The sequence below is a fragment of the Lichenostomus cassidix genome, chromosome 4 (assembly GCF_008360975.1).
Source record: "Lichenostomus cassidix isolate B80296 chromosome 4, HeHo_3.0, whole genome shotgun sequence".
In the NCBI taxonomy this organism is placed as follows: domain Eukaryota; kingdom Metazoa; phylum Chordata; class Aves; order Passeriformes; family Meliphagidae; genus Lichenostomus; species Lichenostomus cassidix.
The window spans coordinates 3494156-3517501 of record NC_139484.1 but is presented as its reverse complement, the minus strand read 5'-3'; the positions used below and the strand labels follow the sequence as shown (position 1 = coordinate 3517501).

The 23346-nt window shown below is 37.1% G+C and overlaps 1 protein-coding gene across 1 annotated transcript in view; it reads left to right on the top strand.

Annotated features, from left to right (window-relative positions):
* NAA15 (N-alpha-acetyltransferase 15, NatA auxiliary subunit) overlaps nt 1–22122 on the top strand; it is a 36269-nt gene extending 14147 nt beyond the window's left edge. The window contains exons 3-20 of the mRNA XM_085057644.1: nt 175–279; nt 905–1062; nt 2736–2870; nt 3035–3188; nt 5537–5656; nt 6304–6399; nt 6533–6639; nt 7155–7227; nt 7940–8109; nt 8638–8790; nt 10775–10903; nt 13317–13530; nt 14326–14519; nt 16641–16749; nt 17109–17207; nt 17920–18063; nt 18510–18607; nt 20660–22122. Coding sequence (XP_084913770.1) covers nt 175–279; nt 905–1062; nt 2736–2870; nt 3035–3188; nt 5537–5656; nt 6304–6399; nt 6533–6639; nt 7155–7227; nt 7940–8109; nt 8638–8790; nt 10775–10903; nt 13317–13530; nt 14326–14519; nt 16641–16749; nt 17109–17207; nt 17920–18063; nt 18510–18607; nt 20660–20860 — 2459 coding nt within the window. The 3' untranslated portion in view covers nt 20861–22122. The remainder of the gene's footprint in view (nt 1–174; nt 280–904; nt 1063–2735; nt 2871–3034; nt 3189–5536; nt 5657–6303; nt 6400–6532; nt 6640–7154; nt 7228–7939; nt 8110–8637; nt 8791–10774; nt 10904–13316; nt 13531–14325; nt 14520–16640; nt 16750–17108; nt 17208–17919; nt 18064–18509; nt 18608–20659) is intronic.
* The last annotated feature ends 1224 nt before the right edge of the window (nt 22123–23346 follow it).

Genomic DNA, 23346 nt, shown 5'->3' with positions numbered 1-23346 from the left:
TAATAAATAATCTGACCGTAGAATTTTCCACGTGAAAAAAGAGAGTGAAATCTTGATAGGGATAACTGAGTCCAAATTTGAATTTGTACTGTGTTTATGGTTGCTATATGGAGCTTAAAACCCATGAAAATGAATAACTGATATTTACTTAATCTTATTTTCTTTCTCTTTTAGAAACCTTGGCAATGAAAGGACTAACATTGAACTGTCTAGGGAAGAAAGAGGAAGCTTATGAACTTGTGCGTAGAGGCCTAAGGAATGACCTGAAGAGTCATGTCTGTATCCTTTTTGGAATAGGGCTTTTGCTGATGAATTGAAAATGTTGATTTCTGCAACTGCTTGATTTACAGAGTAGCAATAAAAGCCAGTTTAACCTTTAAACTGGAAGTTCAGGTTTTTCAATTTCCAATTAATATTTTGTCTAAGCTATCCAAAGAGCAGATGCTTTGCAGTCCTTGCAGTCACAGTTAGCTCACATATTATTCTGGCATGCACTGCGTATTTTTTTATGATTAATCTGCAACTGTAAACTCATGGTGGGCATTTAAGCATGTGATTTGCTTTGGAGGCATGAGTGGTTGCCATTACATTGTTGAAAACTTGTCATATACTCTGAGTGCAGGAAGTACAAGCACTTCAGTTGTCTAAAATTGTGTTCAAGTAAGCCTAATAGTGTTTTCATAGATCCTGTTAGTTTATTTCTTCCCCCAGTATGTGAAAAGTAAAGTTTACAGCATATTATATGGACTGTATACGTATAACTGACAAAGTTCTGACAAAAAGAATTGTAATGTTCCTGTCCCTTTATAAAACAGCTTGGGAGCTTGTTGCCAGCTGTTCTGTCCATGTTGGAGCTCTTTTGTCCTTGCTTAAATTCAGTGGAAGCCTTAACATAGTTTTCCAGGTTGGCATGTCTATGGCCTTCTTCAGAGGTCAGACAAGAAGTATGATGAAGCTATCAAATGCTATAGAAATGCACTGAAATGGGACAAAGACAATCTTCAAATCTTGAGAGATCTTTCTCTGCTGCAGATTCAAATGAGGGATCTTGAAGGTTACAGGGTGAGTATGCATACTACATTTAATCATCTTCTAGGGAACTGCAGCAAAGGCAGCAGATTGATTAATGACACTTAAAAAAAAAGTTAGGTTCAGAGGGTTAAAACTATGTGCCACCCAATACTTTACGAAAGTAAAAGCAGATATGCTACTGAGCAATTTCTATGAAATACAGATTTAATGGCAAATTAAATGATGTGTTTGCAGCTCAGTGCAGAATTGCTTGCCTTCTTTTTTTTTCTGATGTTGTATAATCCAGCTGTAGACATTCTCCAGTCTTGTTATTTTCTTGAAAGGATTCCTGCAGGTAAGAGGCAATGTATTCAGAACATGACTCTTATTCAGGCAAAGGAGTTTGCGTTTTTTTGTAACTTTGTACTATATACCCCTCCACCTTCAAATCAGTGGCCCAGTTTTCTCTTGGCGGTGCATGAAACATCATATTTTGCTTCCTGGCCAGCTTGGGCATTAGCAAGTGACAGAACCATTTTTTGGTCAGGTTTTCATCTTTAGGTTTCCCTTGCACTTCTAAAGTTGTGTTGCTTAAACACATTAGTTGGTCTCTTCATGTAATGTTAGTATACCCAAGAGGAAGTTGTGTGCTCAGAGCTGTGTGGAACCATCGGCTAGCACAGGTCCTCAGAGAACTTATTCCTGAGTCAGGACAATTCTTAATCACTGATTTTTTTTTCATATTAGTAATTTAGAAATGTGGTTTCACTCTTGATGAGACAAGATAGCTAAAACTTAGCATAGATGCCAAAATGCATTCACAAATGTCTGTTCTCTTGGCCTCTGGATTAATGTGAATACAAATTTTGTAATCTCTAAACATGTAAGTAACACATGGTTACAGAATGCATTAAGTATTAAATGTTAGGCTGCTTAGAAGTCAGTAGGGCATGGCTGATCATATGCTGGTTTCGGAAGAATGTGAATTTACTATCAAAACTGGGAATAAGGTTGTTTTGGTTGGTTTTTTTCTTTGCTTTAAATTGCAGCCTCGCCTACTTCAAAACATTCGGAGTGATCATCATTCTATTAAAACTACTGTCACTGGTTTTAGTTCTTTGTTAATCCCTACTTCTGACAGTTTCTGCTTTTTCAGTAGAAAGTAACTTTTTTCCTTTATTTTAAGTTAATTGAAAATGCCTTTCAGGAGTCTATAACAAAACAAATAATAGCATTTTCCTCAGATTAAAACTGCATGATACCAAGCAAATCTGTTGCATTTTCCAGCTGTAATTATCCCCTTGCCAAAGAATAGGGATGTGTTTGCATGACCTGTGTTGCCTAAGAACACTTCCAATGATTTAATACATATGTGCTTTCAAGGTTAATTTAGAACATCAGTAAATGTTCCTGCAACTCAAACCAAGTATCCTTAATTACATTCTGTTCATAAGTGGTAGGACAGGAAAAGCACGTGTGTCATACATTAGCGAAGTCTGACTCATCAGGATTTGGTTGAACATGTTACTTTGTGGGTTTTTTTAATTCAGTGAACACCATTATAGTTCAAAGTTTATTCTTTCTTTTGGTTAATAAAATGCATGTAGAAAACTAATTTCCAGTGACTTCCTTAAATAGTAGAATATTGAAAACAGATTATTGACTAATGGATTCTACATAGTATCAGAGCAAAATCAGGAAAATTAGCAGCTACTTTTTTTCAGGAAACAAGATACCAGTTGCTTCAGCTCCGACCTGCACAGCGAGCATCATGGATTGGTTATGCCATTGCTTACCATCTGCTGGAAGACTATGAAATGGCAGCAAAAATTTTAGAGGAATTTAGGAAGACACAGCAGGTAAGAGGAGAACATTCCTGTATGGATTGCAGCTTAAGCAAAAATTAAAACATTCCTTTCATGATGAGAAAACTTTATGCAGTCTTCTTCAGTCAAATGAATTTGATCCCAAATTTTAGAATTAGAAGGTTGAACTATGTCCTGTGTCTGGCTTTCCTATGTAGACATCACCTGATAAAGTGGACTATGAGTACAGTGAACTGCTGCTCTATCAAAATCAAGTCCTCCGGGAAGCAGGGCTTTATAAAGAAGCCTTGGAACATCTTTGTACCTATGAGAAGCAGATCTGTGATAAACTGGCTGTTGAAGAAACTAAAGGTAATCACAAGATACATTTAAACACATAGCATAAAAACAATGGGATGTCCATAGTGTCAGCTTTTCCCATCTTTTGGATCTTTGTTTTGGTTTTAGATTATGTTATTTAGTTTTGCTGTTGTAAAGGACTGCTTGTCTTGCAGCTGTATAGTCCCTGTCATGCTCTTCTCCTGGGTTGGTAAGACATCCATGGAGTACAGACATGCTGTTCTGAAACTTTTAAGCCAAGAGGCATTTCAGACAGGAGATCCTAAATTGATGTCCCGAAGTTTGGTCTGAGTAGTGTACCCAGACCCATGCTGTTAAGCTCTAATAGTGGCCCTGACGAGGATACCACGTGCTGAAAGGAAACAATCATCTTTGGCACAGCAGAAGGTTTTTAAATGTACTCAGTCACCCTTGCAGTTTGCAGAAATAGGCGTTTCAGTGAGGCAACCCAGCGTAGGCTTCTGTTGTATTATTATAAACCTGGTGTATAATACTATAACAGCTCAATACAATGGTGTAACTTATATTCCGTAGCTGGAATTGCAGAGTGATACAAGGTCATTCTCACCGCTCTATTAACAAGTGCACTTTCCAAAAGCATGCTTTGTTCCTCTTCTGCTTGATACTTGTACAGTGTTGCTGTGAAAATGTCAATCTATTGAAGTTACTGCTTGTTCTTGGCCCACACTGGAATCTATTTAGGTGATTGCTTGAAGCAAAGAGAAAAAAATCCTTTTACTCTGTAATTTATTCATGTAGATGTTGTAGCTAGTTCCCTGTTTCTAATAGTAATCTCACTGTCTTGCAAAATGAACCTAGGATTCATATTATGGGAGGTGTGTGGTGCTTCTTCAAGGAAAATAATTGCAGATGACTCTCCATGGTAGCTGGTTATCTTACTTGGTTTGCGTATAAAAAGAAATTGATATAGAGACTACACTATCACAGATAGTTTTTGAAACATAGTAGTGGGACTTTTTGGTGATGGGAGTGGTTTTATGACTTTATTTTTTAATCTGAAAGATCTTCTGACATACTTTGTGTTCTGTGTTGACATACTGTGTGACGTACTTAGTTTTTTAAGATCCAGAGTGGATACTGAAATAGGTTTTTCAAATAGGACTTCATTAAAAATAAACCCCAGACCAAAACACAAAACCTGGCAAGTTGGCAGACAAAAGGATGGAAATACTCTTGGTTGTCTGTGTGCTTTCAACAGAATACAAGTGATTAATTTTCCCAGGCACAGCTCCTGTTGTGTTGTTTGGTCTGGCTTGGCTGCTGTGTATGCTACAGGAGAGCCTGCTAATAAATGTGTGTGTACAAATTTTAAGCACACATGCAAAAGCCAGTGTGGATGAAGTGTAACTGACAAGCACTGAAAATTGTATTGGCATTTGCTGCGGTTATATAGAGCAGCTATTATCTTTGACCTCAGAGGAAGAATGAAAGTTTATTTTCCCAATTCTGTCACTCTCAGTGAGTGAACTATTGATGTTTTCCTGGGTATTAGATTCTGTGTGTAGTCGTCAAGTTATTCTAACTGTGGAAAGCAGCATCTCATGACAGAATTGCATGTCAGTTGTGTGACATAGGGAAGAAGACAGGTAAATTTGCATTTTCCTCTTGCAACCAGGTAAGAAAATCTTGCTTTAGTCTAGAGTGACACTGTTCACCTCTGCTGTGTCATCTGTTCATGCCTAACATTTGCCAATACCAAAGTTTTTTAAAATACGGTTTTCAATTGTGAAATGGGAAATTGACTCCTGTTGCAGTTCCAGCATTAGCAAAGATGCTTATACAGTTGCTAGACCTAATCTTTATCAGTTTTAACTAGTATTGAAGTATCATTAAAAGGAAACTTGTTTGCAGAGTCTTGAGAATTCATTCTTCAAATCAATGGCTTGATTAAAAACACTGAAGTTAGTTTCATGATATACCACACTGAAGAACCATTCTTTTACTTGCAGCTCTGCAACTTCAGTTTGGTTTTCAACATGCTGTATGCATCAAATACCATGTTATACCTTTAATTGCCTTTTGCAGTAAAAACTGCACTTAAAATAACCAGTCAGTTCAATAAGTAAGAAAAGAAACAAATGACATGCATCTTGCTTTTAACATTAAGTTTCCAAGTAAGTTTCAGGAATTACTGGCTGAGTTGTAAAATGTTACTGTAATTGCAGCTATTGTGAAAGTAAAACCATATCTGTCGACTAGTTTGTGATGCTATTGTGCTCATTTTTTCTAAGGCATTAGAATCTGCATGCAGTTAAGAATTATCTAGTCTTTTACTGTAGAGTAATTAATGTTACACTGCATCTTGTTACCCTAATTTAAACTTCTTGTTTTTCACACAGGAGAGCTCCTGCTTCAGCTTGGCAGACTTGAAGAAGCAGTTGAAGTCTACAAAGGACTGCAGGAAAGAAATCCCGAAAACTGGGCTTACTACAAAGGCTTAGAAAAGGCACTTAAGCCAGGTAATGATTTGATATCTCACAGTAAATAAGCTTTTTCTATATATTTGAAATGAATATGTCTATGAAAAGCTTGCATTGTTTCAAATACTAAAGCTATTATTTAAAAAGTCCCCATTTAAGTTTTGCTTTTTAGCCACAGTGTGTACATAGTCATAATGTTGGAGTTTAAGATTGGAAATATTTCTTGCATACTTTTTACCTTCTCTTATCAAAAATCATAGAATTAAAAAAACGCAATAGTCTGTGTGTGGTTGAAAGAATAGAATTATTTCTTAGATGACAGTTTTAATTTTGAATTTTTCTTTTAGTGACTGTTATCTTAATCTTATATTGTAGCTAATACAACTGAATGGTTTTCTTTGAAGGTTTTAGACAGCAATGAGGCAGGAGCTCTTTTTAAGATGGGAGATAAGCAGTTAGTATTCTACTGCTGGAAGCAGAATTAACAAATACTGAGTACCTCAGAGTCATTCAATACATCAGTTTTAATAGGAATAAGGAGCAAAATTTGTTCCTTACAAGGGATATAGCCTTTAGTCGTTACATAGTCTGATTCTTTTTTTAGCCAGGCATATGTCACTTTCCCTGCCTCCTTTTCCTTCTTGCCAAAAAGGAAGGGAAAAGTAAACTGTGAAATTCTCTTCCAGCTAATATGATGGAAAGACTAAAGATCTATGAAGAGGCCTGGACTAAATACCCAAGGGGGCTAGTTCCAAGAAGATTACCATTAAACTTTTTGTCTGGTAAGTGCATTTTTGTTGAGCAGGCAGTGATCAACACTTGTGTTTCTTAGATTCTGATCTAACAGTATAAACAGTCTGCAATTGATGAGTAATGTCTGGTAAAACAAAATCAACAGGTCTTTTTCCTCTCAAGGTGAAAAGTTTAAGGAATGTCTGGACAAGTTTTTAAGAATGAATTTCAGCAAAGGTTGCCCACCAGTCTTCAATACTTTGAGGTCATTATATAAAGACAAGGAGAAGGTAAGTGTTCTAACCAGTTTTCACATGTTCTACCTCATAATTGTGGTGTATTGAAGAGATACTGAAGGAAACAGTTCTTTTTCTGTGTTCACTCCTTCAGAACTGCTTTTGATGGGCTGATATAGCTGGAAAAAAAAATTAAGTACATACATCAGGCTTACATGTGCCAAGTTGGTAAAATGGTAAAATTAAGTACATACATCAGGCTTACATGTGCCAAGTTGGTAAAATGGTAAAATTAAGTACATACATCAGGCTTACATGTACCAAGTTGGTAGAAAACGTAAGGTTTACTAATTCTAAGCTGTGTAAGTGTTCACCAAGGGAGGCCTGGTCTTAATTTGTTAAAAGTAGAGGTGAAACTGAGTACATTCCCAAATGTAATGTAATTCAGGATATTGCAGAATTTTCTTACCAAAAATAACTGGTTTGGGTAACACTGAGTAGCTCAAGTTGAAATAAAATACTGTCTGGCCCACAGATTATTTTTTCCTTGTATTGTCTTGCATGTGTAGGTGGCAATCATAGAAGAGCTCGTGATAGGTTATGAAACCTCTCTAAGAAGCTGCAGGTTATTTAACCCAAATGGTGAGTGCTAAGACTGTTGTGCTTCGTTGAAGTAGTGCCTGTTGTAAGCATTGTGTGTCCATTCAGAGCTGGGAAATAGGGAGTGAAGAAATAGAGGTGATATGGATTTTTTCCACTTTTCCCCTAACACAGAACTGATCCATAGCTGTCAAATGTAAAGTCTGTATTCAAAATATAGTAACTTGTTCTAATTTTTTTTCCTGGATTGATGAATTTAGTAATCTCTCTGCAGTTTTGAATTTAATTATGCTATTTTTAGGACTTTATCACTGTTCAGGAAACTGAAGTTTGAAAGCTGTGTCAAATCTGTAACTACAGACATGTCAAAATACATACTGATAGCAAAATCTTCACAGAGAGGTGTAGTTTTGGAGCTTTTTGTGGGGACTGGGTTTTGTGTTCTTGAAGGTTTTGCATATCTGACTGCCCTAAGGGAATATGTGGAACAAAGTGCAACTCCCTATGACCCACCAGCTCCCTCTTCCTTAAAACTGCAGAGGGAGAAGGGAACAGTATATGCTTAGGTCTTGCATAGACTCAAAAGCTCATGTACTTACTTGGAGCCAGTTGTTTGGAAGCTCTCCTAGGTCTGATGGAGAGGCAGTGTTCACCTGCCTTAACTTCAGTGGCTGCATTTATAGCATTTCGCTTCTGACGTGTTGTTTTAATAATAAACTGAACAAAAATCCTCTCTCCATTTTACCCCTGACAGATGATGGTAAAGAAGAGCCTCCAACCACTTTACTCTGGGTCCAGTATTATTTGGCTCAACATTACGATAAAATCGGACAGCCATCCCTGGCTCTAGAATATATAAATGCTGCTATAGAAAGTACTCCCACTTTGATAGAACTGTTCCTTGTGAAGGCAAAAATCTATAAGGTAAGTTTGGCTTTATTCTTAGTGACCAAAGGTTATTTGTTATGAATGTTAGTGAGTTTCTAGATAAGACTATTGTTTAGCTACTTGAGGTGGGGTTTTCTGCTGCTATGAAAAAGCTCCTGTGAAGGTTTTTAACTCCATGAAGGACAAATGTACAGCAAAATGTGAATTTTCAGTTTAAAAATCACGCTAAAACATTAGATTGAGTCTTTCATCTGTTCTCATGCCCTGGTGTTTTAACTACTTAAAACAGTTTCTCAAGTTCGCTTTGATATTGTATCTGAATGGGATTATCTCAAGTGGTTCTTTAAGCATTTTAAGAAAAAACGTTCGGTGCTAAAAGACCAGTAATTGCATAACGAGGAAAGGTGTTCAACTGCTTTTTTTCTTTAAAGATCTATTGCTTTTGAAGAAAGCTATTTGTTTTTAAAAAGTCTAAAAAAATAAACTAATTATATCAAGGAATGAGTAGATAAAACATGTGTGTTTTATAATTACTGAATCTGACTTAAATTTCTGTCTCTTTAGCATGCTGGAAATATTAAAGAAGCTGCAAGGTGGATGGATGAGGCTCAGGCTTTGGACACAGCAGACAGATTTATCAACTCCAAATGTGCAAAATATATGTTGAAAGCAAACTCCATTAAAGAAGCAGAAGAAATGTGTTCTAAGTTTACACGGGTTTGTTGTGCTTATCTAGGGGTCTTTGGAATAATGTGGGCCTAATCCCTTGTGGAATAACTTTTTGTTTTAACTTTGCCCTCACCTTTCTATCATATTTGAGTTCTGTTTCAGAGCAACTATGGTTGCTTGCTTCAGTTATGGTAGTCCATAGCAGGGTTTGAATTATTCTTGGATAAGGATGATTCCATCATATTAAGTGAAAACTCTAAAGCTTGGATTTGGGTTTTTTGGCCAGGTAGGAAAAATGCCTGTTTTAGAGAGAGCTTCTGAGAGAATAATTTTCGCACAATAATCTTTCAGTTTAATGTTGATTCTGTAGGATACTTGAAAGACTTGGGAAAGTTGCTTGTGTCTCTTTCTTCTAATAGGAGTAAGTTAGAGAATTCAGACATCTCTTGGAACATAATTTTTGTGTGGCTAACAGCTGAGAGACTTTGTGAGCTGTCTTCCTTGTGTGAACAAACTTTCATCCCCAAATCCTTGTGCATCAGTGATGAAGGAAAGCTGCATGTTACACCTTTTTTCTTTTATTTTTCCATGTGCTTACATACAACCAGTTATCTGGTAGGAAAAGTTTGTGTTATGGAAATTGCATAATTTAATGCATCACTTCTTGTCCCTGCGGTAACTCCATTTTGTTAGGTTTGATGGTCACTCAGGTTAGTTACTTGTTTAAATTTACTACTTTGTTATTATTTCATAACTGAAAGACAAAACAGCTCAGTGAAGTGTTTCCAGATTATTTGTCAAATGGTAGTTTCAGAATACTGGCACTGTAGTTTGTTGTCTGTGGGAGACAGGCAACACACTGTTGGGATCTACCCACAAAAGCAAAGTCTTTCCTGTTTGTTTGTCCCATTTTCTCCTCTCCCGAAGAGCAGGAGAAACCTAAACTGTAAGGTAGGTTGAACAGAGAGGAGGGGGAGCAGTGCTTATAAAGGAAATCAGAAGGATTTTGTGAGATGGAGGCTATGTGCAGGCAGAGGGGTGGGAAGTTCTGGTTTATATGCTTTATGTGGGGGTTTTAATGCAAACCCACTACGAATTTAGGTTAGTTTGACCTCCCTCAATGCCTTAAGCAGCTCTAAGCTGACGTTAAAAAGGACTCATACCCAAACCTGAACTTAAAAAGTGTAGTTTTATGATAAATAAGATTCTAAAGAGCTACATCTCCATTTGATCTTATATCTTGTGCTCAAATACAGACTTCTTAATTAAAAAACCCCCAAAGTTAGCGGAGACCTAGGTTAAGCATAATGAAAATGGAACTGACACTTTTTTTCCTCATTTTTGGTTGCCTAAATCAGGCTGTTTTGAACACTGCCTTTCTCTTTTATTGCTAAGCTCTATGGATCTGTGCAAGTGTGTATAAATACCAGATTTGAAAGACAACTGTAATGCCCTTTTTTGATCTAGCTGGTGTCAAAGTTAACAATATTCCTTTTGCCATGCTACTCCTCTCTAGTACCGATTGTATGGGAAATAATCTACTACTACTCCTCTGAGGATGCTTGGCTCAATCAGGAGTTCTCTGGAAGACAGAGATGGAAGTTTTAGTTGAGGGAAAAAACAATCCTGCAGGATGTCCTGAAGGTGTCAGTGTCTTGCCATGGGCTAGAACTTTTCTGCCATTGTTTCCATGCCAAATATGTTATTTGTGTGCTCACAGTATTAAAAACACTGATTGAAGGTCTCTTCTAACCTAAAGATGAGGAACTGTCACAGTGAAATGGTCGTTGCCTGGCTCTTCATTGTCTTTCTGACTCTTCCAATAGGTGTAACAAAGATTTACTTTTTTTTTTAAATTAATGAACAGAGCAAGTCAGTCTTAACTGTGTCATTTCCAACTTTCAAGACTCCAGTTCTGAGATTTAGCATTCTTTTTCTTTATTTGTGCTTTTAATTAGAACTAGTTAAAGGAAATAGCAGCTGACAAATCCAAGGAGATGTATTTTTTGTATAACGCTGTTTTTGCTCTTAGGAAGGAACCTCAGCAGTGGAGAACCTGAATGAAATGCAGTGCATGTGGTTTCAGACAGAATGTGCGCAAGCCTACAAGGCAATGAACAAATTTGGAGAAGCACTTAAGAAATGCCATGAAATTGAGAGAGTATGTATCCAGCTTAACTGCCTGGGTTGGAAAACACTTGTTTAAGTTTACTCTGCTGATATGTTACTTTTCTGAGCACTAGGGGTGCATTTCATGTAGCTTCCGGAGTGATTTCATTTCATGCTGGTTACTGGCAAGTTGATGTAGTTACATTTCCACCTAAAAATATCTTTGTAAACTGTGTTTTATGAAGATGTTTTATAAAGTTGCTTAAAGATCCAGACGAGAATAGAAAACTGTCAAAAATAATCTTAGTTTTGGCAGTGTACATACGAAATGGATATCTAGACACAAACTAAGAGTATGTGTACTTTAAATTCAAAAATAAGTGGATGAGCTGACAAGCCCATCCTTAACTTAAAGGACAGATGTCATTTACTATTAAGGCACTGTTTTAGAGATAGACAATAAATGTTAAAATAAACAAAAATATTAAGTATCCTCTCCTTAAAAAAAAAAGCCAAACCTACAGTTTAAAAGAAGCTATTGGAAAAACAAAGACTTCTTTAAGTAGAAATGTTATTTAAAAGGGGGAATGCTTGCACATGAAATCCAGATCCATAGTGAGGTAAACAACAAATTTTGGACACACAACTTTAAAAAGAAGCAAGTATGGGTTTGGTATTTTTAAAGCACATTAAAGTCTAGAAAAAAGACCAGACAGCTGAGGATGTAAAAGAAGTGCTGAAAGAGCAGAACTTAATAGGAAGCTGTGCCTCTTTGTGAATACAGAGGTGTTAGGAGATTCCATCACTGTTGCTCTTCTTCCTGGAGGATTCAGCTCTCGAATATCCTCTGGTTAGAAAAAAGTGATGTAAATTGATCAAAGTAACCTGGTCTAGTGAAAGGCGTCCCTGCCCATGGCAGAGGGTTGGAAACAGATGACCTTTAAGGTCCCTTCCAACCCAAACCATTTTTTTATTTGCCAGGCCCATGTTGTGTTTGCACAAATGCTTGAAATAAATTAGCATAAGATTCTTTTGTGTAACAAACTATTAGTCTCATAAATTGTCTTGGGTACCAGAAGAGATCAGCAAATGAACTTAGGCCTCCCAAGAAACTATTTCTAAGGATTTAAGTCACTATGGTTGATTTATTTATTGGATTGATTGGTTGAAGGTGTAGTAAAGTTCAAAAATAAGCAATTATGTTGAATTGCCATCAACAAAGCTTTTGTAAGAGAAAGCAGTGCCTCTTAAATCGTTTAGAGGTGCGAGTTATGCCAAGGGGGCAGTCTAGTTGATAGTGTTGATAGTGTTCTGGTTTTCAGAAACATCATACTTCACACTATAAAAGATCTAAGCTGCTTCAGAAAAAGTAGGGAAGTTGATCTTACGGATTTAATAGCTGATTTGTGGCTGGGAAAACAGAGTAGGAGCAAATAATCAACTTCTGCAAGAAAGTTTATCATGGAGATTGCTAAGGCATCTCTCTAGTCTCCATTGTTTCATAGATCACAGAAGCAGACTGAATAGTGCAAGGACAACACCTGCACTGTCTCAGTGCTAAATATAAAGTGGCCCATGAAATACAATGTTCAACAGTGTAGTCAGTGACAAATTCTCTGCCTATGTAGTAAGAGTAGTAAAAGGTCTTAAAATAATTACTGCTGCTCAGGAAAGAAATCCTGAAATCATTATAGATAGTGCTGCAAAAACTTCTGTGCCGGTGTGGAGCAGCAGTCAAAAGGACATGTGAGGAATTAAAACTAGAGCAGTAGTACTTTCCATTATTTGAATCTGTCAGACTGTTTACATCTGAGTGTCACACCTCCTTAAAAACACACTCTTCCAAAGGAAGAGCCTGCAATTACCTTGTCATGCTTACTCTTCTATCCTGACAAAGAATAGAGTAGAAATAAGGATAGTTAGGATGAAGTTAGGGTAGTTATGAAGTTAGGATGAAGTTATATGAGATCATAAGTACGTGGAGAAGTTCAAGAGGAGAATATTTTTCACTGCTCAAACAAAAAGGGACATCTTGGTGAGGAAAGCAGAGCTTGAACAAAAGGAAGTACTTACACCATGTCTGATTTAAGTGTGGAATTCATTGCCATGGTATTTAATGGAAGTTAAAATTACACTTTTGAATGAAAAAAACCTAGAACAGTTCATAGAAGAAAAACTCTTCAAATGCTCTTTAAGTAAAATGAATATAGAACCTTTGTCCTTTAAACTGCAAATTCTCAGAGGTAGTTACTGTTAAGAGACAGTGAAATGGGGTGTATTTTGGTTCTGGGCTAAGATGCTTTCTGTCCTTTTCACCATGACTTTATTTTTGGAGGGTTTTGTTAACATTTGTAATAGGTTGTATTTGTCAAACTGCAGGCTTTTGCTACATTATTATTTTGAAAGTCCATGTTAGTATCTGATTGTTAGTACTTGCAAAATAATGTTATGTTACGTTACATTAGCATTTTGTAGAAATCACGGATGACCAGTTTGACTTCCACACTTACTGTATGAGGAAGATCACCCTTAGGTCTTACGTGGACTTGTTAAAACTAGAAGATGTGCTTCGACAACATCCCTTCTACTTCAAAGCAGCACGAATTGCCATAGAGATCTATTTGAAACTTCATGATAATCCCTTAACAGATGAAAATAAGGAACATGAGGCTGATACAGGTATTCAACTCTCAGGATTTATTAATCATGCACTTTTGCTAATTAGTGGACATTTTAGGAAGGTCTAGCATTTGTTGTAATTGTCAACTGTAGTAGCCAATGCCAGAGTTATACACAACTCAAAATATGCAAATTGCAGTTTGGACTGCATGTTAAAGTAGATGTTCTGCTGGAGTTAAACTAATGTATGTTTTTATTCTGGTTATTGTAAAACAGTGATGGGTTTGTAGCGTGAGTTTGAAACTCTTTAAGTCAATGTTTGTGTTATGGAGTGGCTGCAGAAACCTGAATTCTCATGGTCCATGGAATAGCAGATTGAAGCAGATGTGCTTGGCAGCTAAGAATTTTATCAGTGTGCAGAAATTTCACTAGGTAGCAATTTAAATTTTACTATCTCTTGTTTCTGATGTAAAAATAATGCTTAAATTGTCAATTTATTTTGTCCCTTATCTCTGATTTGAGAGCAACTTAAGTAGTTATGGCTTGGGGCACCTCAAATGGTACAAATAGAGGTTAGAGAATCCTTCAAGAGGAATTTGTCAAATTTTAATATTTTTCATCTCATTATACTAATATTCTAATTCCTACCCCGTGATTCCACTAAGGAACTTGTGAATTATGAAGCAGGAACCCAGGCTATAAAATAATCTATCCAGAGTAAATAAGCTCTTAAAAAGGTAATGACAGCAATGCTTGTTGGTAGATGCAGTTGAAAGAAGATGATGTTGTCTGACAACTGGTTGATGCTGTAAATATTAGACATCAGTGTTGTGTGGTTTTGTCCTTTGTGTACAGCAAATATGTCTGACAAGGAGCTAAAGAAGCTACGAAATAAGCAGAGAAGAGCCCAGAAGAAAGCACAGCTGGAGGAGGAGAAGAAAAATGCTGAAAAGGAGAAGCAACAGAGGAATCAGAAAAAGAAGAAAGATGATGATGATGAAGAAATTGGAGGCCCGAAAGAGGAACTTATCCCTGAGAAACTGGCAAAGGTGCTTACTAATGTAATAATAAAGTCTTAGGAATTTCTAGAAAACAGCACATAAAACCTAAAAGCTATTCCGATAACTTACTTTTTTGGTATGGCATCTCTTTACAGGCAGCATTTTAAAAATAATTCCTTTCTAGGGCTAATTTGTTAGATACAATGTCAGTAGTGCGGAAATCACAGCTTTTGTGCCTAGTTCTCAAAGGCAGTAATTGAAGTCATAAATACTTGCTACAGCTGGAATTATCTCCATGTGTCTACTGCATTAACTTGTTGATTATACCCCATTTCTAGTTGGTCGTATGGAAGTCTTTCTATCCTGTGTGTAAGGTGATTATCATTCACTCTTATGTCCCCTAAAATGCTTTTGTTTGCATAGTCAGCCTGTGAAAGAGGAGACATTGAGGCACTGAATGCTTTAACAGGATTTGTTGGTGTATGTTTTGAATGGGGGGAAAAAAGGAATAAAGAAGCTGTAGTAGTTAATAGTAGACTAGACAGAGATGGATTTAGAGATCTGGATTAGGTACCATAGAGAAATATAAAAGGGAGGTGACCCAGAAGACTCTACTTTTAGCAAAAGTTACACCTGGAAGGAGCAGGAAAACACTCAAAAAATGTGTGTGAAAGATGAGAATAGCATAGAGACTGGAAGAATTCATTTATAGCAATAGTGGTATGGATTGCAAGTCTTTACAGATCCAGTATTCTGGATCTATAGTCATACTATTTATTCTAAAATGAGTAGTATTTGCTCTTGAGGGGGTACTTGAAAGTTGAGTCAGTGAACTTCACTCTGTAGCCAGGAAACAAGTGATTTAAACTTGACTAGTTAAGTAATATATTATTGAAGAATATTGTTGGTATTTTCACTGTTTAGTTCACTGGTTGCAAGAAGCAGAACTAATTGGAGTGAAGTTAAGACTGAAATGCAACAGCATGTATTGAAATAGAGTTCTGTAGTAGAGGGATGTCATGGGGATAGCCCTGAAAAATCAAGGCAGCCCCCAAGATTATAAGGAATAGTTGCAGCTGTATAATGCCTTCCTTTGGAATCTAGTTGTCTTTAATACATAGCTATCAATATAATATAAAGTATCACAGTCATGATACAGACACTTCCAAACACAGTTGGTGCCAAAAGACCATTTTTGACATAGTTGGTCACTTGCAAGTAGTTTTCCTGAAATGGCTGCCCCTGCACTTGTTTGGGTACGTGGCTTTGGCACTAAAGGCATAGCTTTGAAATGGAGTTTCATAGTTTCCAAATACTTCATGTGCACAGTGTCTATGTAAAATCAGCAGCACATAGAAGTGATGCAAGTGTTTTTTTGACAGGTACTGTAGTTACGTTTAGCAGGAAGGTGTCCATTGCTGTCTTCAACTCAAATTATTTGCAATGAAGTGTATTACCTCAACATTGCTAAGTTGTTATTGCCACACAACAAAATTTCTATCTGCTTCTTAGAGAGGAGTTTCTGTTCATAAGAAAAATATGAAGGGCAACAGACAATTCTTGTTTGAGTAATCCCAAACCTCTATGTGCAAGATATGTCTGTTAAAACCCTTGCACAGAATTAATTTGCGTGAAAGCTGTCCATTTACTGGATTACACTAGCTAAGACCAGGAGACTTTGATCAACATCTAATTACTTGCAGCTTGCTGTTGGTATTTTGGCTGGGACTGTCACCATGACCTTGCAGCTTTCAGGAGCCTGTCTGAAGTTCACATGAGCAGAATGTCATGAGCATTTATCAGTCGTTTACCATCATCTCAGGCCCACATGTGTAGGTTGGTGTGGGCAGCTACACTGCCCTTTTCTGTGCAGGTTCAGCTCCAGCTGTGTTCACTGCTGGTGTGTGATAGAAGGAAATTACTTGTGTCTCTATAGCAAAATGTGATTTGTAGCCACCATAAAGCAAATATTTTGGACTTTTTAGTCTGTGTTTAGACATTAGTATTGAATGAAAATTGGGAAATTTGTAACAGAAGAGGTTCTGAGCATCTTGTGCACTGCCTTAGGAGAATAACTGTGATGTGACTCAGCAATAGTTGATTTTTGTTGTTGCAGTTACTAGGTTTGAACTTTTGACTTAGTTGTGTGTCACATCCTTGAATCTGTAGGTTGAAGCACCTTTGGAAGAAGCCATTAAATTTTTAACACCCCTGAAGAATTTAGTGAAGAACAAAATAGAGACTCATCTTTTTGCCTTTGAGATTTATTTTCGAAAAGGTAGGTGAGAAAACTTAATGAAAGCAAGCAATTTGTGAATCATAAAGGTGTATATTGGAACTTAAGCAGCAATTACTGATGAGGTCTGAGGAGTCCATCCCTGTCACGACACACAGCTTTTCACTGGACCAACACCCCAGCAATGAGCAGTCTGTGAAAAACCAAAGTTTGAACATTTGGTGATGATCCACTTAATTCACTGGTTAAATAGATGCATGTTATTAAAAATAGCTTTTGCAGTACACTCAGCTGTAAATTCTCCTCATCATTCTAATTTCAAACTCTAAATACTTCTGTAACACAGTGCAGCGAGTTCCTACCACAGGTTTTTGAACATTTCTCAACAATTTTTTTTCCAGAGAAATTCCTTCTGATGCTTCAGTCTGTGAAGAGAGCCTTTGCTATTGATTCTAGTCATCCTTGGCTTCACGAGTGTATGATTCATCTCTTCAGCAGTGGTACGTATGTTTGGTAGGATTTCATCTGTGCACACTTCCAGGTGATGTCAAACCTGCACACACTCATTGATTTTTAGCAAAATTAATTAAAAATATTTAATGCATGTATTAGAAAGCTTTTTAAACAACTGATTTATGCTAAAATTAAGCATGTTTATTATGACTGCATCTGGATTTAGGAGTCATTCCAGTACTACTAAGAATTTTTAAGACTTGTGAGCATTATGTGAAGCCTGGAAGAGTGAGACAGCAAAGAAATGGAAGCTGCAGAGTGAGGAATGTGGCTTTTCTGCTGACAGCCTGTGACAGCGTGCAAGGAGAGAGCTTAGAATTCTGTCCTTGCTGATAAAAGTTGGAAGGATTCTCTCCCTTCCCATGCCCCAGAAGTCACCCTTTCGGATGGGGGCTACAGACAAGACACGTTTGAGAACAGATTTGTATGGCATTAACCTTTGAGCCTAATGGGTTTTAATTAGTAAGAGGGAGAGTGTATAAGTGTAAAAAAGCTTTGGCTTTTTCTAAGCATCAGAAGATTGCCACAGTTAAGCTTCTTCCAACCACATCCACCTTTTCAAATGTCATGCATCTTCCTTTGAGATACTTTCCAATTACATTAATAATTTAAACATGAAAAATACTAAAATAAATAACATAAAGCATATTTTATTGTGATTATCCATGCTCACCTCAATTAAATTCTTTTTTCCAACAGTATCTGAAAGTAAGGATCTGCCTGATGCTGTTAGAACAGTGTTAAACCAAGAAATGAATCGGCTTTTTGGAGCAACTAATCCAAAGAACTTCAATGAAGCTTTCCTTAAAAGGAACTATGACTCACTGCCACATAGGTTATCAGGTATTTTGTCTTTTTTCTTGTTCTGCCATACTTCTGCATTTTCTGTGCTTCTCTGGCAGTGGTATCTCAGTATCAGCCCCAGTGATGTAACAATCACTGCTTCACTCAGGAGTGTTTTTCTTCTCTATTTGTGTTTTTCTGACAACATGATTGCCAGGTTTTCTGTGATCATCTTTAATTTTCTCTTTTTGAGGCTGAAATCAAATGTTGGGACCTCTCTGCCCTATTGTTTCTAATGTGTGCTGAATGTTTCCTTTAATGCTTTGTTTGGCACTTCCCTTCTGTCTGCTTAGGTATTGAGCTTTATGCTCCAAGCTGGTTCCATTTTGAACTACTGCTGGAGAGTTTAGTCCCCCCTTTTACTCATACCACCTCTATTTTTATGTTTGTGTATGAGATGGTTTTGGTCATCCACTGGGTAATGAGTCTTATTTTTCCTCCTGTAGCTGCCAAAATGATGTACTATTTAGATCCTTCCAGTCAGAAAAGGGCAGTGGAGCTGGCAATGACCCTGGATGAATCCCTTATTAACAGAAATCTTCAGGTAACATATTTATAAATTGTAAACAACTTCTCTTGTATCTGTGGAAGCTTTAAGCAAATTTTGGAGGTAAGAAGAAGCTGAAATCATTGCTGTGCCTTATGGGTAAGGAGGTTGAGTTGTGAGAGAAAGGGTTGTCAGGTTCATCTGAACTGAAATATTAAATATCCTTTTTGCACATTTAAATTAATTTAGTTTTGTGAAAATATGAGTGTAGCAGCAGAAACCATGTTATTGCCACAGGCAAAAGAAAAGATAGTAGTTGGTCTGAGCTTTGGCTGTCACACAGGCAATTTCACAAGAAAAGAAGTGGCCCAGACTCTGGGAAGGCTTTCCATAGTCAACATTCTGCAAGCTGTGGGAATTACTTGCAATTTACAGTAGTCTGTGTACTCAGTTTTTTAGATCTATTGCAAGTAAACTTGGTAAATGTTACTTCAAAATTATTTTGTGGAAAAAAATTGGAATTTTAAAAAAACATCTCTTAGGAAATACACTGGATTCAACAAAACTTTAATTATGAAGGATTTTAAGTTCACAGCAGAATTTTTGGACCAGACAGTGGGGGGAAAGAGACAATACAGGACAATTTGCCTTGATTTATAGAGTTGCTTGGAATGTTAAAGATTCAGATCCTTTCTGTGTTCCAGCTGTTGTGGTGGTATGGGACACAAACTCATGTCTTTTATATCCTAAGTCTGTATTATAGCATTTTTCATAAAGTTGTCTTGTTTGGGTGTTGGTTTTTAGGTTGGGGTTTTTTCTTACTGTTTGAGTGGTCTCAAAGATCTTAATCTAGATTATCAATAGATTTAGAAAACAAAAATTAATTTGCCTTCTATTTGCTGGTTGTTGCCTAGGAGTGCGATTCTGGGAATTGGTCTGGGGAAGGATTAAGTGTAACCAAAAATGCTTGGTTGTTTTGGAGGTGCTAATTTGGTAGGACTAGAAGAAGCTTTTACCAGCTCAGTAGTGCATAAACATCCTGTACCCTGCATTGTGATAAAACTGAAAGTGTTGAAATTAAGCATTTTTGGTGCCAACATAAATTTTAAGAGTTGGACGTACATTGAACTTCAAGATGGGAAGTTGGAAGTGCCCTAAAAATGGAGAATCTGAAGGAGTCTAGGTGTTTGTTGAAAGGCATTTTTATGTGCAAAGAGATCAAATGTATTACATTTTAATAAAGACCAGCTGTCTTGGAGCATGCTGCAGGCATAAAACCAGATACATTTCACCTTCTGTGGATGCCTGTGTTGCAAAGAGCAAATGTGAGGAAAAGGGGTCATTGAGGGCAACTCCATAACCCTACAGCAGGAGGACAGAGCAGTTAATCTCAGTACACAGAAGAAATAAAAGCTCTACTAAATGTCAAGAGGAGCAGGAAAAGACTGTCTTGCTAAGCTAATGCCTGCACACAGCTATGGGTGGGTGTTAAATGCTGCCAGGCTTTAGTGGAGCGCAGTGAGTTGGTTTCTCATGTTTGGAATGCAAGCTGAAAAGAAATCCACAGGGAATCCTCTTTTTCCTCTTCTAAATTGTGAACAAAAATGGACAGGAAACTGCATATATGTGAAAGATGTGGTAATATCAGAATAATTTGATTTGATTCAGAGTTACGTATTGCTGATATGGTCAGTGTGTCCTAAGACTGATGGGGTTCTTGGTTGCCAGCTAGCAACAATAACATTTTTTTAGGAAAATAAGAAACAAGTGACAAATTAGGGTTTTCATTTTGCAATCAAGATTTCTAACTGTGCTTTAGATCCCTTTTTAAACGGCATTATTTCAAAACAGAGTTCACTGGTATTCCATGCTCTGTTTAGTTTAAATGTCATTTGATGTTCAAAGGAGGTGTGTGGCCCTTACAGCAGGTTTGTGGCAGAAACACTATTTTAAATTTGTTTTGTGGGGTTATTCTTGTCTCAGCAAAACTGCTGTTTGAAACCTGTAGACAATAGAAGTTTTTTTGCTTTGTAGCATTGTATTTATGGTTTGTGAGTGTTCAGCTGAATGTTTAAAAAAACATAACACTTCATTTTTCTCTTTAATTAGACTTGTATGGAAGTATTAGAAGCTTTATGTGACGGTAGCCTTGGAGACTGTAAAGAAGCATCTGAAACTTACAGAGCAAATTGTCATAAGCTTTTCCCTTATGCTTTGGCTTTCATGCCCCCTGGATATGAAGAGGATATGAAGATCACAGTTAATGGAGATAGTTCTGCAGAACCTGAAGAACTGGCCAATGAAATATGAACAACTTTATTGGAAAAAAATGACGTTGGACCATATCTGGTGTATAATATTTTTGTCACGCACCTGCTGAATTGTTCTAACTTACACAAAGAACAGAAGGAAAAAACCCCGTTGCCTTTGAATAGTTTTACTTTTTTTTTATCCTGCTGACAAAGTATATATATAAAATATCTAACATATTACTGGTTATAGGTTGTTCGGTTTCTTAAAAATTAAAAGCTGCTAAAATTGAAAAAAAAAAAAAGGAAAAAATAAACAACCCTTCTCCTTACCTACCCACCCATGTTTTTAAGCTAATTTATATGAGACCTGGAAGTGTGTAGCCCTCAGAGCAGGTGTGTGGCAGAAATATTAACTTTAAATTTGTCTTGTGAGATTACTGTTATCTCAGACAGCAAAACTGCTGTTTTAGCACTGGATTCTTTCACTGAGCACAAAGTTGATGGGGCTTTAGCATCTGACTGATTTTGATACGGGGGATGATTGTGTCCATAGGAAGTATGCAATGTGAATCAGAATATACAGAGAAACCTGCAACATACGTGTTATGTTGGGGGTGCTTGGACATACGGATATCAAGCAGAATTAAGAAACATAGTGTGTTCAATAAGCTTGTTGTGTCTCTGAAATTCACTGTACACGATCAGTTTGGTGTTCTTGCACCACAGTTTTTACCTGAAGGAACCAGTTAAAAACGGTCTCTCTTGGAATTAAACCTAGGGTGGGGAGGGGAGAATCAACATTGCTGTTCTTGAAATGAACCTATCGGCTTAGGTTGGCCAAACTTTTTAAAACTGTAATGCAAGAACCAAATAAAATTATGCACTGTGATGTGGCACCAATTAGAAAGATCGCATGCATTTTTCACGTAGAGTGAAAACAAAATGAGAACATACTATGGCTTGAAGTTGCAAAGAGGAAAACTCCTGACTACCATTTTGACTGATCAAGAGACTAATAGATTAAAACCTCAGCAGGCCTTGTTCACGTTATGCAGAAAAAAAAAATTAAAGTGCTGCAGTTTAGATACCTCTGGAACTTTTCCACAGTGTCACAGGTTTGTAATACTTGAAGCCCTACATTTCTAAGAATATATTTCTTGCTCAGTTGTTTCAGGCAAGCCCAAGACTTTGTAACTTTTAAGGGGCCCAAGATTTTTTTTCAATAACAGACCAGCTTCTTATTCCTGCAGTTACAGATGTAATTTCCTTTGTCAAACATAAGGTACCAAATATAATGCAATAAAACGTTTTGAAAAACAATTGTGTGAATATTTAAACCAATCTATGTTGTACTTTGACAATGAATGGGTTTGCTGGAGTGCAGCTCAGGGTTGGCTTACTGTGCTGTCCAGTTGTGCTAACAATGTCACTGCTGATGGGTGGTCATCGAGTATAAAGTGCAAATGCATTATATGTAAATACTGAATGTCTGGGAAGTCCTATAACACAGAATGCTTTGCTACTTGGCTTTTAAGTTCCACCAATGTTAGGTTGCATTTGTTTTCCATGTCAAGCTTCAGTCTACAAGTCTGCTGTGTTAATAATACAGATAAGTGCTCAAATGTTTTCTTTTGTAGGCTCATCATATAAAACAGAGCAGAAATAAACTACAGCTTACAAAGTGAGTGCCTTCTTTGCTGCAGGAGTTAGTTACAGAGTATCTGTCGTGTGGATACACAGCCTTCCTCTTCCACATAATGGAATTCAGTGATTGACATGTACAGTTAAGAAATTCCAGAAGACTTACTGGGGTTTGTAGTTTGCTGTCAGAACAACAGGCTTTTGTTTCTTGTGTCATCAGCTCCACTTTATTTTCATGGTTAGCCTATCCTTGTGAACGTTTGCAGTATAGTTCCTGTCAGAAGTGTATGTTGTTGTATTTGTATATTTAACCTGCTGGGCTTTTAGGGACTAGAATACCTACAGGAGCCTTTTACTGACTCTGGAATCAATATCATGATCTCAGTTGTTTCTGCAGCCTGAGATACTTGGACTGCATGTCTTCTGCAACTCCTAGAGATGGTTCAATCTTGCCTACACAAGCTGCGAGCTTTTGGCCTTGCCTCTGAGTACTTCTGCCCATTTCTTGGCTTCTGATGCTTAAGCTGCAGGCAGATGAGTGCTCACTTGTAACAGATTGTGAATTGCATCAATCAAATTCTTTTTTTTTTTCCAAATACTGTTTTTTGGATGCTGCCTATAAATGGGATTACTTCCTTTACTTTTTCACTGCCTGTTTTTGTGTTGGGATGGATGAACTGAAATCAGGAAGTTACTTTTTATCTTTCATTATGCAAACAGAAAAAAGGATGCTTCAGTGGGCCTTCCAGAAGTCTCCATCTACACATCTATTGTGATTTCCCTAAAGACTTCATGACTTTGCTGAAAGGTGTCCACACTGCTTCAGAGATGGTGCGTTTGGATTAGAGAGGTTCCTCATCCCCTTCCAGAAGACTGCAATCCCAGGACAGGAAACTAAGCCAA